The 13,471-nt window shown below is 51.6% G+C and overlaps 1 protein-coding gene across 4 annotated transcripts in view; it reads left to right on the top strand.

Annotated features, from left to right (window-relative positions):
• RHBDL3 (rhomboid like 3) overlaps window positions 1–13,471 on the top strand; it is a 47,231-nt gene that overhangs the window by 12,441 nt on the left and 21,319 nt on the right. For 2 of the 4 annotated variants that reach the window (XM_019750723.3, XM_074319997.2), the window contains 3 exons: window positions 3,899–4,057; window positions 7,872–8,096; window positions 11,618–11,766. In XM_019750723.3, the coding sequence (XP_019606282.1) occupies window positions 3,899–4,057; window positions 7,872–8,096; window positions 11,618–11,766 (533 nt within the window). Of the gene's footprint in view, window positions 1–3,898; window positions 4,058–4,292; window positions 4,424–7,871; window positions 8,097–11,617; window positions 11,767–13,471 lie in introns of those variants that run through there. The other 2 variants (XM_074319998.2, XM_074319996.2) reach the window with 2 other exon arrangements.

The raw sequence follows: 13,471 nt of genomic DNA on the forward strand, positions 1-13,471 counted from the left end.
TCCAAGCCACATAGCTCGTATGATCTCATCTCCCAGGGCTGCACTTGAAGGAAATGTGCTGTGACAGGGGTGCTCCCTGCTTTGCTGCGAGGGAGGCAGTTGGAGCTGGACACTGAGTCTGGGTGACCTGGGTCCTGGAGAGCCTTGCTCTGGGTTTGTTTTAACCCACCACAACCCAAGGGGACCCTACCCACTTGATAGATGAGGTGATTACGGCTCCACATGGTTACCCTATATTGCACAAACTGGTTAGTGGCAGAGACAAGATTGGGATTTTACCTTGCTCCTTCATTCGCTCTCAGCTTCCTTCCGGGGCACACGGACCTACCTCTCTCCCTCCTCTGCACACGTTCTCTCTTGGGCTCTCTCTCGGTTTCTTTCTCCCTTTGTCTCCCTCTCTGCGTCCCGCCTGCCCTGTGCCCCAGCCTACTGTCAGCCTCTGCTCTTGCCTTCATCGTCCCAGATGTGGGGGGTGGTGGTTGGAAGCTGTCCCGTGTGTGTTTGTGGAGGCCAGGCAGCCGGCCCCATCCCCGCCTCTCCCTCCCTACTGGTCACCCTCCTTGATTTCTGAGGCCTCATTATTAGGGTAGCGATGACCTGCTTTGTCTGGCTTGTCTGGTCCTGGCAAGAAAGGTAGAGTTTTGGCAGAGACGGGAGGCTCGGCCTGATTCCAGCTCATTCTCTGCAGTCTGGAGCCTGTAATGTGCTTGGGGCAGGGCTGGCAGGCCGCGGTGGGGGCTGGGGGCTGGGGGCTTGGGGAGCCACAGGGCAGCCCCTGTCACTAGGACAACAGCAGGGAGCCTTGGAGGGGGAGGGGGAAAGGGAGCAGGTGGTTCTTTGTCTGGAGCTGGAATGAGAGAGAGGGGCCCATGCCTGATCTCAGCCCCTCCACCCCACTACCCCTTCAAGCCTCTGAGGCTGCCCCTGAGAGAGGATTTATATCTCTGCTCCCAGCAAATAAATGCAAGGCCGTTGGGCATCTCCTCCTGGGCTGAGGTAGGAGAGACTCCATGCTGTGTAACAGACCACTGCTCCTCTGCAGCGCTTGTGGGGGTGGGAGAGCCAAGGGTGGATTTTCCCACGACTCTGGGCTGCTCTCCATCCCCCACCCCATCCCCCATCAGCCCACCAGGGACGACGGCCATGTGGGACCAGGCCTGGCCAGGGTCCAGACTAGTGAGTCCCCATGGCCTGTGCCAGCCTATGGGGATGGGATGGATCCCAGGCTGACATTGTCACTTTCCTGTCTGAGCAATAAGGAGGTGAGAACTATGCTGGTTTGAGGTTCCTTCCTGCTTTCAAAATCTCTGTTTTGAGTGGGCCTGTGAGACTCCCAGAGCCCACTCCTCTCCTGGGTCAACACTTGCCTCTTTGATCCTTAAACTTTTCTTCTGAGCATGAAGGCAGCCCTGGAGTCTGAGACTCAGTGGCAACCAGTGGTGGAAAAGAGTCCGTGCTAAGCTGTCTGTGTGGAACCCTGGCTGTGCCACCTGCTGGCTTATCACTTAACCTCTCTGTGCTCATTTTCCCATACCTCTATCTCCTTATCTGTGATATGGGGATAATAACAGGACCTACTTCAAAAGGTTGTTGTAGGAGGTAAGAGAAATTTTATACATAATGTATTTAGAACAGTATTGGCCTTATGAAAACACTCAGAAATATTAGGTATTTTTTTCCTTGACGATCTTTATGGAGCAGGGGTAGGTGAGTTTTCCGAAATGCTCTATCGTGTGGACCAGATGGGTGTCATCCCTGAAATCTGGTGTTTGGGGTTCAGGGTGGAAACACATGCAGATTTTTTTTTTTTTTTTTAAACATTACATGTACTTTTTTTTTTTTTTTTTTTTTTAGATTTTATTGGGGAAGGGGAACAGGACTTTTATTGGGGAACAATGGTCAAATTGTTGTCCTTTCAATCTTAGTTGTGGGGGGTTCTGTTCAGCTTCAAGTTGTTGTTCTTTCAGTCTTAGTTGTGGAGGGCGCAGCTCAGCTCCAGGTCCAGTTGCCGTTGCTAGTTGCAGGGGGCGCTGCCCACCATCCCTTGCGGGAGTCGAACCGGCAACCTTGTGGTTGAGAGGACAGGCTCCAACCAACTGAGCCATCCGGGAGCTCAGCGGCAGCTCAGCTCAAGGTGCCGTGTTCAATCTTAGTTGCAGGGGGGCAGAGCCCACCATCCCTTGCGGGACTCGAGGAATTGAACTGGCAACCTTGTGGTTGAGAGCCCACTGGCCCATGTGGGAATCGAACCGGCAGCCTTCGGAGTTAGGAGCACGGAGCTCTAACCGCCTGAGCCACCAGGCCGGCCCACATGCAGATTTTTAAGTAGGCCTCCTTTAGAGATGTCTTCTCTCATTGAGTTTTGGGGAGAATTGAAATAGTCCATGACTTATGACTCTTGGCTGTTTCTCTTGGATTGTCTGAGGGACGTCTTCCTAAGATAGTCTTCATTGCCCTTATCTATAAAAGGAGGAAACGTGGGTTTGGTCTTCTAGGGCTCTCTTGTCATGCACACATGGACATCACACTGTTTATCTTTCAAAATCTCAGCAACTTGAGGCAGTCGGTTGGATCAGCTGGTTAGAGCATAAGCTCTGAGCAGCGGAGTTGCTGGTTCGATTCCCACATGGGCCAGTGAGCTGCACCCTCCGCAACTAGATTGAAAGCAATGACTTGACCTGGAGCTGTTGGGTCCTGGAAAAACATACTGTTCCCCAATATTCCCCAATACAAATAAAAAGATCAGCAACTCACTGCAGCGTCTCCAGGATGCATGAACTCTTGTGGGGAAGCCTTTATGAGCAGGCAAGCTCTCAGTATCCACAAGACGTGATTAGTGTCATTTCCTAGCAGGGTATGTGCTGTGGGCGGACATTGGGTGGGTTCTGTGAGGAAAGAGGGGCTATGGAAGAGGGGCAGAAAGGTTATGGGCTTCTTCCGTGAGACGCATAAGATCCTTTTCTAACTGAACCAGTGAGACTTTCCTTGGAAAATAGCACCTGTCTGTTCATCCGAACATCCAGTATTTATTCACCCAACAAATCTTTATTGAACACCGAGCATGTTGGGCGCTGTGCTAAGCACCAGTGTTAAGTTGTGACGCCGCCTTCCAGGAACCAGCAGTCCCGTGAGGAGGCCAAAGTAGCCAATTGGAGAGCAGTGCGGGGTGGGGCTTGGAGGTCTGTCCAAGGTGCAGACCGTGTCTGAGGAGAGTCTTCCCAGAGCCAGGACGTCCGAGGAGATGGGAAGGGTGAGTCAGAGTCTCCCAGGGTAACCAAGGAAGAAAGGAATCCTAGGCAGAGGGACCCACATGTACAAAGCTTCAGAGGGTAAAAGGGCAGTGTCAACAGACAAAACTCAGAGCACAGTGCCTTTGGGGAGCCCCGCTCCACCCTGTGTGCTGGGGGGTGGGGTGTACATGGGTGTGGGCATGGAGGGGGCCAGCAGCCGGATGTGGAAGGACTCGCAAGGCTGTGTGGCCTGCTCCCTGGGCTTTGAGCATTCCCCACTGGGGTCCTGCCAGCCCAGACCCCCGATGTTGCATGCATCACCTTTTCATTCCCACTTTCCTCTTGTCCAGGGTCAGGAGTAAGGACGGAGAGGAGGGAGTTTAACCTCTCTGAGCCTCAGTTTCCTTATCCACACACCAGGCACCAGATGGTAGAAGTGGGTGAAGGTCTCCAGGGCCTTCTAAGATTGTCAGTGGTTGTCCATCCCCTATTTGGATGTTTCCCATGGGGGCCTTGGAAGCATCCCGGATGCTTGCCGCCTGGGCCTCTGTGGGCAGAGGGCTGGGGACAGGCGCTGGCCAGTGGCGATGGTGATGGGGCACCTGTGGCAGTGCTGAGTGAGGGGCAGAGCCCCGCTGACCCCCTGCCTGTCTGTGCTTCTCCTTCAGTTTGACCCAGGGAACACAGGCTACATCAGCACAGGCAAGTTCCGCAGCCTCCTGGAGAGCCACAGCTCCACGCTGGACCCGCACAAAAGGGACGTGCTCCTGGCTCTCGCTGACAGTCACGCGGATGGGCAGATCTGCTACCAGGATTTTGTCAACCTGGTGAGCACTTTGGGTCCCTCGCCGCTGGGAGGGCCCGTGTGGGGGTTGTGGCTTATAGGACCCTTGTGGACAAGGAAAGGGATCTGTTGGCCCACAGCACTGAAAGAGTCCAGGCTTCAGCCAATGAAAGCACATCACCAAGGACCCGTCTTCTCTTTGTCTCTCAGTGCTGCCCTCTGCAGTGTCAGCCCCTACAGAGAGAAGCCCCTGGCCTTTCCAGACCCTCCCATTGTGGCAGCAAAGTGGCTGCAGCTGTTCCAGCCCTCACACCTTCAGGCCTCGCCATGCAGAGGAAGAAAGAGACTCTTGTTGTGGTAGCTTCTGTGCAAGGCCTGGGGTTTCCTCCCTCCCATTGGCCTGGATTAGGTCAGTGGGATGTGTCGATTGACTCAAACTAATCAATGCCCACCCCTGGACCTGGGAGTGGGGTCAGTTCCACCAAAACAAAGGGCTGGGAGGTTATTGTTGGCAGGAGAGGAGCTGGGCAGTGGATATTGGGAGGGTCAGGCCCGAACTCACAGGAGCAGTGGGGCACATGGGTTACGGCCAGAGCTCGTCACCTGCTGGCAGATATCTGGGTTGTTGGACGGGCTGGAGATAGGAAGCCTGTAAGTCCTGCCCAGTGGCCTGGTGTCCTGGAGTGGATGCTTCCTCCTCGCTGAGGGTTACTGCTACGTTATTACTGGGCTACTGTGGCAGCCTTGGAATGGGGTTCACTGGAGTTAAGCAGGGAGCATTTTACCTACCATGGGATGGCTGGGATATCAATAGAAGCTGTATGAAGTAACAAGATGAATACAAGACTGGAAGTCTGCACTTGGTTTCCCTGTTGGTGAAATGGAGATAGACACCTCTCTCTTCTCGTCGCCTGTGGAGGAGGCGAGAGTGAAATGACTGGTGTGAAGTTCCCCGGACTCCTAGAATTCAAAGGCATCAGTGATGGGGAAGCCAGTACCACTTGTAGCGGTCATCGTTTCAACTGTGCTCTCTGATGTGGACGCCCAGACTTTGGAGTTGTTTTCATTGCCTCTTGGCTGAGGGCCTCCCTTTGCCCAGAGGTTAGCACGAGGGCACGGAGCAGCGGTCGGGCTTTAGGGGTAAAACATGCTACTGCTGTTCACAGTGGACCCAGGGAGCAGACCTCTGAGAGGGCAGGGGACAGAGCTGAGCTAAGCTGGGGAACGGTGCGGGTGGGGTGACAGCCAAGTATCATGTGATGGGTGATGGAGGGGAGCCCTGTGACTTGGAGCCTAGCAGTGCCACCAAAGACCAGGCCACAGGTTTGAGCCTACGTAGGCTCATCCACAGCCCCAGGACCAGGATGTTTGCTGCATATCCTGCTCAGTCTCAGGGCAAGGTGAGGGCATGGCTGCGCTCGTAGATGCTTCTCTCCAGCAAGGAGTCCGTGGGGTCCTCTGTGTGAACTCACAATAGCAAGTTACTTGTTACTGTCGGAATTTCTCTATTCAAGTTCTAAGCTGGAGCAGCCAGACCTAGCCTGGATTTGTGTGAGCAGGGCTGCCCTGGAGAACAGGACTAAGAAGGGGTCACTGGCAGGAAGCTCTGGGTGAGGGGCAGAGAGCTCAGGGCCTAGAGTCAGATGGACCTGGGTCCTGCTCCTAGCTTTGTCTTTGCCACTCACTGGTAAAGATCCTCTGAGCCTGGGTTTTCCCATTTGTAAAAAGAAGCCAACGGATACCCTCTTCAGGGCCATTGCATGGATTAAGCAAGATGAAGTATTTGAAAGCCTTTGTTGTCTCTAATGATTTTCCACCAGGTAAACTCTGCATCCTTTGTAAGCCCTTCCCCACCCCAACCCAGGATAAAACCAACCTCATCCAGAACCCGCCCTCACAGTACTTTGCCAAGTTTCTCTTATAGCACAGACTACATGTCATTACAGCTAAGTGGCCAGGGCTGTCATGTGTGGGTGTGCACGTTGTGCACTGTACAAGGATGCCTGGCAGAGGGATGACTGGGGACTAAAGCTGGCATGGGCTTTGTTCGCCAAGGCCTGGAATGGGCTCAGCCACCTGAAAGAAGAGGCTCCCTTCTCTAATTGGCACAAAAGTGCCAATTACGTGACCTCCAGAGTCAGGCTGCTCTGGACTTGAATCCTGATGCTGATTTGCTAACCTTGGGTCCTTGAGAAAACTACTTACCCTCTCCAAGCTCTGGTCCCCATCTTTATAATGTGAGGATAGTCCTGTGCAATTGTAAGCTCCGTGAGGCCTGAGACCGTGGTTACTACGGCGCGAGCACAGTTCTAGGCTCATCAAGGTGCTGGCGAATGGTGAGTGTGTGTGTGCTCGTGCTGAGTCCATCCCCACCACGGTCTTCAGGGCGCTGCCATGGGTGTGTTTGTATGCACATGCACACTCGAGGATTGGGAGAGAGGAGGATAGGGTGGCGACAAAATAACTTCACGACGTGATCCTGTCTGGGGCTTGCAGTGTGCATGCAGCCCCAAGCCCTGCCTGCATGTACAGAACTCCTGAGGCTCTAAGAAGAACCAGACCCAAGCTTTGGAAGCATGGAGGGGATGAGAATAGGGACTCTTTGGAAGGGGTTCATCCAGAAAGGCCTGCTGGAGCTTTAAGCCAGACTTGAAAGGTGAGAGACAGCAGAGCCCAGGAGGGGGCAAGGGCACTGCAGAGGGAGGCTCCATAGGCCTGGTCTGAACGCAGAGCCTCCCCGCTACCTTCCCCTGACAGGGCTTCACACCCCTGTGCCGCGGTCTGGCTTGCTTCACCTGGGCAGCCCTCTCCGGACTCCTGCCTTCAGGTTTAGCCTAATAACCACTGCGGGGCCCACAGTCCCAGGAATATGTGATCATCCCCACCCTGGCTTCCATGGAACAGCCACCCAGGCAGCACTGTGGACTCTGGGGTTGGGAGGACTATGTCTCTAGGACATCTCCCCATCGTAAGTGTCTAGAATGTGGTCGTGGAGGGCAGGTAGGAGGTGACGGAGGCCTTGGGAGGCTGCAAGTCAGCAAGGCTGCCTTTGGTGTGTGGAGCCAGGCTATCTGCTGGATGAGGCAGCCAGGGCTCTACTGAGGATGGGTGAGGCTCAGTCCTCACGCAGGGCTCTACGACCAGTCCCTGGGCTCACCAAGTGTTACACGTCCCTTGGAGGTACTCAGGTGTGGTAACCATCCACAGGCACAGCTTTGAGTTCTGGTTCTGTGGACCTCTGTACAAACTCGCCAATGGCCGCCCCTCTCTTCCCAAGCCAGTGTTTATGAGGACGCTAACTCCTACTCACCTTTCAGCTCCCACTCAGATACCCATTCCTCCCGGCAGCCCTCCCTGACTACCTTGGGACCCAGTATGGCTCCCTCTTATGTGTGTTACAGCAGCCTTCACTCCGAACTACTGGTTACTTATCTGTCTGGACCACCACTGTATCCCCTGTGTCTGGCCTGACACTTAGTAGTTGCTCAGGAAATTGTGGTGGGTGGAAGGAAGGAAGGTAAACTGAATGTGAACATAGGCTCAGGAGCCTTAACGGGCCTGAACTTGATGGGTTCTTAAAAGTCTCTGTGCTGTTTCCTCATGTAGTAGAAGGGGGATAGTCATAGCCCTGTGTAACAGGTAGACTAGTTGTATCAAATGAACCTACATGTCAAGTGTTTAGAACAAGCCCTGACACGGAAGAGCTCAATGCATATTGCTTCTCGTGAACTGCAGTAGAACAAAGGGAAAGATGGGATTAGGCTGGTTGGTCTAAGTATTGCACTGGCTGGGAAATGGGTCGGGGCTTCCCCGAGACGCCAGTTCTGACCCCGCCCCCCACCCTGTTTCCTGTGCAGATGAGCAACAAGCGGTCTAACAGCTTCCGCCAAGCCATCCTGCAGGGGAACCGCAGGCTGTGCAGCAAGGCCCTGCTGGAGGAGAAAGGGCTGAACCTCTCGCAGCGGCTGATCCGCCATGTGGCCTATGAGACCTTGCCCCGGGAGATTGACCGGAAGTGGTACTATGACAGTTACACCTGCTGCCCCCCACCTTGGTTCATGATCACTGTCACACTGCTGGAGGCAAGGACAAGGGTGGGGAAGGGGCTGTTCTGCCTTGGCGGAGTGTGGTGAGGGTGGGGCCAGGAGCATATCTGGGGTCATGTGGGAAAGGGCAGCGTTGTCTCCCCCCAAAGGCAATGGTGGAGGAGCTAATAGCAGTTGCCATTGCAAGTCAGGCCCCGTTACAGGGCATACAGTGTTATAACCCCTGGACCAGAAAGATTATTACTTCAAAGATTAATATTTCAAAGCGTATTACTTTAAGCAATATTCACTGCAGCAAAATCCCCATATAACCACCACCGCCAAAACAGCAGCAACAAACACAATGTAATAAGTTCATTGGTTTGGGGGATTTAGCCAGGCGAACTCATTAAAATCCGTTTATTTTAGTTCCTCCCCAAGTGAGTAACGTGGACCTGTCATTCACTCCCTTGAGACTCCATCCTCCACCGGTGAAGCAGGAATAACCAGGCCTGCCCTCCTTCTGCCATAGGCTTCCTTCTTGAGCGAGAGAATGGCTGGTAGTGCTCATGGAACACAAAAGCATCACGAAAATATATATGGGAGGGAACGTTCAAGAACAGGTCAATGTGGGCTTAACACCTTTGGAAAGGACATTCTCCCCTTAGGGAATCATCCAGACCTATTGTTCTAAAAGTCTGCTTATGCAACAGAATCCAAAGGGACCCCTTTCAGAATCTGTCCCTGTGTAAGGAACTCAATTCTTTGGGATGTTCAGCCCAAGAACCTGTGCCACACCATCACCACCACCACCACCACCACCATCACCACCACCACCACCACCACCATCACCACCACCACCACCATCACCACCATCACCACCACCCTCACCATCACCACCACCACCACCCTCACCATCACCACCACCACCCTCACCATCACCACCACCCTCACCATCACCACCACCACCCTCACCATCACCACCACCATCACCACCACCATCACCACCACCACCATCACCACCACCATCACCACCACCATCACCACTACCATCACCACCACCACCACCACGACCATCACCACCACCACCATCACCACCACCACCACCAATCTCAGCTCCTGAATAGAAGCTCAGCTTCCCTTTGGCATTTTATCATCTCTACCGTTTCTCTTCCAGAGCCATGGGCCTAATTACCACCCCTACATGTGTTCTTGTAAAGTTCCTAATCAAATGGCAGGATCGTTAAGTTTCATGGCATTCTTCTTCTTGTTTCCTAAGTCAGAATAGCTGGTCTGCGGGCCAGAGCTCCTCTGTTTGTTGTTATGGCTGCATCCAATATACGTTAAAGTTGCAATTTTTCTGAGATATTCTTGGACTCGGTCTCCAAATGCTTACTGTGTTGGTCTATTTATTAACTTCGATTTGAGGAACAATAATAACGAGCTGCCTTGGAAGCGGTAATGTTGCCAGGCCACCTGCATCCTGTTAGGTGGACAGAATGGCTCTCCAGAGAGGCCAGGGGAGTCCAGCTGCTGGGGGTGGGGGGGCCTAAGCCATTCCAGGCTCAGCCCAGGAGGTCTTAACTCGACACTAATTATAGCTGCATTCACAGAGTGCATGCTGGGCACACAGCGGGTCTTCGTGTATTTTCTCTCTTTTAAATCTCATGACCACCCTGGAAGTGTAGGCATTCATACCGCCATTTCCAGATGAGGAAATCAAGAACCAGAGAATTCAAATAATTTGTCTAAGGTCATCCAGAGGAGCCAGATTGGTTTTAGATTTCCGGAAACCTCACCTATATGAATTCAAAGCACCAATCTAGAAGAAAATGCTGACGCAACTCTTTCAAAGTCCTGTTCTAAAGCCCAAAGTTTTTGTTTTACATACAGTTCTAGTAACCTGGCTTTCTGATTCCATAACAGAGGGAAAATAGAAGGGACATGGAAGGAAGCTATTAGAAGTGACCCACTAGTAGCCAGCAATAAGAAGAATCTGGTTATAGTACCTGGTTAACAACCTGCTCACAACCTGGCAGTCTGGGAGAGGACAACACAAAATTTAAAAGCAGACTTGAGTCTTAAAGAAACACAAGAATTTGGGGCCATTTAGTATAGGAATGAAAACCCCATCAATTGCTGGAGAAGACATCACTCTTATAGCCCAGATCAGCACCTGAGGCGTCCTTAAAAGACTGTGCAGGGGGCGGCCGGATGGCTCAGTTGGTTAGAGCACGAGCTCTCAACGACAAGGTTGCCTGTTCAAGTCCCCGCATGGGATGGTGGGCTGTGCCCCCTGCAACTAAAGATTGAAAACGGTAACTGGACTTGGAGCTGAGCTGCACCCTCCACAACTAGATTGAAGGACAATGACTTGGAGCAACACACTGTTCCCCAATATTCCCCAATAAAATGAAAAGAAAAATACTGTGCATATATACTAAGTAAGAACACAGAGACATGAATGATGCATTTTAGGTAGTGTTCCAGAAAAAACACACAAAGTTAAATACTCTTTTAGGGCTTAAAGAAGTATGCTTCAGTTATCTGCAAAATCTGCTTATATGGAGTGTTGGTGAAGATGCAGAGAAATTGGGACCACTGTACATTGTTGGAGGGAATGTAAAATGGTACAGCCATTACGGGAAACAGTATGGCAGTTCCTCAGAAAATTAAATAGAATTACCATTTGATCTGGCAATTCCACTTCTGCATATATACCTAAAAGAATCAAAAGCATGGACTCAGTGAGATATTTGTACACCCATGTTCATAACAGCATTATTCACAGGAGCTAACGTGGAAGCAACCCAAGTGTCCATCAGTGGATGCGTGGATAAGCGATATGTGATTCATACATACCATGGAATATTATTCATCCTTTAAAAGGAAGGAGATTCTGACACGCGCTATAATATGGATGAACCTTGATGACATCATGCTAACTAAAATAAACCAGTCACCAAAAGATAAACACTATATGAGTCCACTCATATGAGGCACCTAAAGAACCCAAATTCATAGCGAATGGTGGTCGCCAGGGACTGGGAGAAAGGAGAATGGGAAACTCATGTTTCATGAGTACGGAGTTTCAGTTTTGCAAGATGAAAAGACTTCTGGGGGTGGATGCAGGTTGTCCAACATTGTGAATGTACTTAACGCCACTGAGCTGTACACTTAAAACTGATTGAGATGCTAAGTTTTATGTTATATGCATTTTACCACAATGAAAGGAAAATCAACTTATGTGGAATCGCCTCATCCCCCAAATGGGTGAGTGAATTATTACTGGAATCAAATTTGAAACTCCTCCAAACCTTTCCGGCTCAGCACCGGGGAAGTGTGGGCAGAGACGCACGTGACCATTTTGGGTGAACACCTAACACAAAATATTTGAACAGAAGTGGGGTAAGAGATCGTTAAAAGCTAGGCTGGGCGCTGACCATAGGGATGTCCCTCATTCTCTGAGAAGGAAGGATGACAACTTCCAGCAGGGATTCTGCATGTTAGCACAAGAGGGCTTCCTGGGCAGCTGTGCACTTAGTAACAGGTCATCCTTGTTCTGTGCGCTCATCCAGGTTGCCTTTTTCCTCTACAATGGAGTGTCGTTGGATCAATTTGTGCTTCAGGTAACCCACCCACGATACCTGAAGAACTCACTGGTTTACCACCCCCAGCTCCGAGCACAGGCTTGGCGTTACTTGACGTATATCTTCATGCATGCAGGGTGAGTACCTATCTTCTTTTGCTCTATCAAGAGTCCCTGTGGGAAAATAAGTGGCCCAGATAGCCTGGATTGGCATGTATTTTTTAGTTTATTTGAGCTACCTGGACACAAGATTTGAGGTAGCTCCTTGAAACTCATCTAATACCAAAATATAAGAGTTAATTAGTGAGCGCTCTAAAGGGGAAAATAGAGGAAGGAAAAATGATAAAATTCCGTGGTGAGATCAGCATAAACATACACAGCATGTAAGTCCATGTACTTGCTAGCAGTGGGTTATAAATTTGTTCTGAGATTCCCAGTGGCCAAAGCAAAGAGGGAAATGTGGTCAGCTACTAAATTCATTGTGCATAAACTGTGTGTGTGTGTGTGTGTGTGTGTGTGTGTGTGTGTGAGTGCCCCCTTAAGTGAAATAAAGGACAGAGCTATTGAAACTGCCTTCCTCCCAAGGTGCTCTCCATCTATGGTGAGTCTTCTTGAGGAATTCTGGCAATACTTACAGCTTCTGTTCACAGAGCCATGTGGTCCTTTTTAGGGCTGGAGTGCAATCAGTTCTTACCACATGATAAGGCTAGGTGACCATCCAGGTCCAAATCCCTTAAAAAGCACTGTCTTGGCTGGAGACCATTTTTACGCAGGAGAAGTGCTGAGTGGGGAAAGCAGAGTCCCTAGACACCAGACCTCTATGGTGTCTTTCACAGCCTCTCCAGAGAGAGAAGTGAGTTTACTCACCGTTAGTCTGGGAAAAGCCCTTGGGGGATGCCTGTCCCTGGAGATAGAAAAGGGAAGAGGATCCCTGTGGCCCCCGTGGCACCATCATTTTCCTTCCTTGGCAGAAAGGCCCACAGTGGCCAAGAGGGAGCCCGGCCGTGAGTCTCACTGCCTACTCAGCTTCTAAAGCAGCACGAACACCAACCCCTAATTGGCTGCATCTGCTGGCGGTGACTGTGGGGTGAGGAGACATTTTGATGGTGGCCGATGGATGTCTCCACTCTGAGCCAGAGGGCACTGTTGGCACAGGCTGTTCACCTCACCTTTTGTGTCCCAGGCTTTGCTCTCACAGGGCCAAGGAGCAGAGGGAGGGAGGTATGTCGAGTATCATTCTTTTCACAAGCCAAGAGCTGGAGACAACAGGATCCAGGGGGATTCCCTGCCCAGGCTGCCCAAGGGTTGGGACTACCTGCTATGTTGGCACGACTGCCCTCTCGCCTCCTCTGATCCCTTCAGGTGAGGAGGAGAATGGACAGAAGCTCCTTGTCCATTTTTTTGCCTCCAGGAGTGGACAGAGCACAGATGCTCTGAGCTGGGGTAGCCTTGGGCCTTTCTCCGGCCATTGCTTCTAATGGATGCCTGCCAGGCAGAGCCCTGGGAAGATTCTCCAGGCCTGTGATTTTGAGGGCGGGGTTCTTGGCTGCTGTAGACAGGACACAGGGACAGCTGGCCAGCACCTAGGGACAGCCCAGCAGGGGGACCTGTTACTCAGGCACACACGCTGGGCTGGTTGGTGAATTCAGAAGTCACTGTGGCAAAGAAGAAGGAGCTCAGGTTGGGAGGCAGGAGCTCTGGGTTCCCCTTACCCGGCCTCTTCTCTTCTAGCATCAGGTTCGAGGCTGTAAACCAAGGAGACAGGACCAGAAATTTCGGAGGTCTCTCTGACTCGGAGTCTGATGCTACCACCCAGTTCCTTTTCAATGAATTCTTCTGACAT

Source organism: Rhinolophus sinicus, chromosome 12, assembly GCF_057876585.1.
Source record: "Rhinolophus sinicus isolate RSI-liver-muscle chromosome 12, RSI-T2T, whole genome shotgun sequence".
Classification (NCBI taxonomy): domain Eukaryota; kingdom Metazoa; phylum Chordata; class Mammalia; order Chiroptera; family Rhinolophidae; genus Rhinolophus; species Rhinolophus sinicus.